The sequence below is a fragment of the Octopus bimaculoides genome, chromosome 15 (assembly GCF_001194135.2).
Source record: "Octopus bimaculoides isolate UCB-OBI-ISO-001 chromosome 15, ASM119413v2, whole genome shotgun sequence".
NCBI lineage: Eukaryota > Metazoa > Mollusca > Cephalopoda > Octopoda > Octopodidae > Octopus > Octopus bimaculoides.
The window spans coordinates 15,880,432-15,882,931 of NC_068995.1; the positions used below are offsets into that span (position 1 = coordinate 15,880,432).

The 2,500-nt window shown below is 36.3% G+C and overlaps 1 protein-coding gene across 1 annotated transcript in view; it reads right to left on the minus strand.

Annotated features, from left to right (window-relative positions):
• The window catches only part of LOC106882530 (inter-alpha-trypsin inhibitor heavy chain H3), a 53,193-nt gene that overhangs the window by 14,179 nt on the left and 36,514 nt on the right, over positions 1 to 2,500 (minus strand). The window contains exon 12 of the mRNA XM_052973456.1: positions 1,643 to 1,780. Coding sequence (XP_052829416.1) covers positions 1,643 to 1,780 — 138 coding nt within the window. The remainder of the gene's footprint in view (positions 1 to 1,642; positions 1,781 to 2,500) is intronic.

Here is a 2,500-nt window from a genome sequence, read left to right on the forward strand (position 1 = left end):
TGTGTGTGTGTGTGTGTGTTTGTATGTCTATGTTTGTCCCCCCAAACATCGCTTGACAACCGATGCTGGTGTGTTTACGTCCCCTTCACTTAGCGGTTCAGCAAAAGTCACCGATAGAATAAGTACTAGGCTTACAAAGAATAAGTCATGGGCCGATTTACTCGACTAAAGGCGGTGTTCCAGCATAGCTGCCGTCAAATGACTGAAACAAGTAAAAGAGAAAGAGAGAGAGAGAGAGAGAGCGACACTGTTTTTCTATCCATGAGAACTGATAATATCGGTAATTACTCGATCAAAGGTCTATTTCAAAGATGAGTTGTTTGATTTCCTTTGATGAACACCGTTCTCAGAGAATATTTAAGCAGTGCGAATTCTTCTATAAACTTACCCTGCATCCATTCTACGAAGCTGTTTCGACTGCGCTTATTAGTGTCAATATATTAGAAGTCAAAAGTTATCGATCTCAAATATGAGCTTGTATGGTCTAGTTTCTTTCTTACCCTCATGCAAGAATTCATAAGAAATATAGATAATCAAATCGCACCGTGGTTAAATTTACCATTCCTCCTTTAGAGGCCGATAAAATAAAGCACCAGTCAGGTTACTAAAGTCAATATAACAAGAATTACTCTTATTTTTCTATTTTTCAGCCGTTACTTTTCCTTTATTTCTTCTGCTTCGGAATTGAGCTGTGCCTCTTAATGAAATTAATTTCCATTTGGGTAGATACGGAACTTGGTATCTATGTGTCTTTGTTACAGAAACATCCCTGCGATAGCAAGAGGATTGCTTCATGTTGGGTATTCTGGTAATATGTAGACACTGACATTTTCAACATTAATATATTATTAGTATATTCCTGTTTCCGAGTCATGAGTACCAGACATGAAGAAAACTACTAAATACTTGCATGTATTGAAAGGAAACGAGATAACCATTTGTTACTCTCAAATAATACTTAGTAGCAATTAGTAATAAAACTTCAGAGGACGGAAAATTCAGTCGAAGCGATCAGTACTTGAGTGCTTCGTATTGTATTGACGCAGGAAAGATGACAGCCGAAAATAACTTTTCTTATAAGATTGAGCGTAGAGTCTATCCAAAGCTCCACTAGTTCTGTTAATCCGTCACCTTTTACAAATAACGAACAATTGAAATAACATGTTCCAGTGAAATGTTGAATTAATACATTCAGAACTATTTCATCTGTCGTTACGTTCTGAGTTCAAATTCCGCCGAGGTCGATTTTGCTTTTTATCCTTTCGTGGTCGATAAGTTAAGTACTTGTTGCGTACTAGGGTCAATATAATCGACTGGCCGCCTTCCCCAAAATCTCCGGCCTTGTGCTTAGAGTAGGAAAGAATCTACTCAAAACTTGCTAATGAATTATTTTATTTGAAAAAATTATATAAAATGTGGATCTTTAAAATGCACAATGATCGTAAAATCTGTGAACAAAAAATATAACTTGTTAAGCAAAAGATATTTATTTGGGTGAACGTTTTAGTCACACATGGGTATATAATTGACGGTCCTTAAAGATATGAAAATATTGATCAAATTAAACGTAAATTTATGATTTAGTTCAAAACAAGCTTATCAATGTCTATCTTCCAGCATGGGATCAGAGTATTCATTAAACCTGGTTTAAGTTGCAGGAATGTGTGAACAGATCGCTTGTAATGTTTTCTCGGTTTCGTAACTTTCAACCTTGCTTCGGTTTTATCTTTTGAAGTTTTGTGTTCCTTCATAAGGTGACCCGTCATTGCAATGAAACGACCTATCATAATACAAGAAATATATCTTAATATATTCAGGTGGTTTATAAAAAAGAAATGAATCAAATAAAACGAAATCTAGTCATAAGAATCGAAAGACAAGATAAGATGTTTAGAGACAGACATACAGCAGTAGATAGAAAGAGGGAGGGAGGAGATGGGGAAAGAGAGAGAGAGAGAAAGAGGGTGAATAAAAACGTATTTAGTATTATTCTTGTGCAATCTTTATTCATTGAAATGTTGCATCTTCAGAGATTTAAAATTCAAAAAATAATAAATAAATAAATAAACGTACACTGACCGAAAGTGTGTCAAGATATAACGATATTTGGACATCTTCAGAGTTATGAAATGCTGAGAAATAACACCAGATTGTTCTTACACTATTTTACATACAATCATACGCAATGTTTTCGCGTGCGTCGATCGAACCGCTTTCGGGTACGCGGTAACGACATGATGTTACAATAAGGAAGAAACAATGATGTCTCTCGCTCCGAATGGGACCTGGTACGAGTTATCGCGCTCGTCTATGGCTTCTGAGAATATATATTTCTTAAGATTATAAGCGCTGCCTACCCACCAATTAGCAAAACATATATATTTGGGGTGTGTATGTATGTGTGAAGGCGCATGGATCAATGTTTAGAGCGTCGTGCTTACGCTTGTGAGGTTGTTATTTCGATTCGCGGACCGGGCTGCGTGTTGTGTTCTTGAGCAAG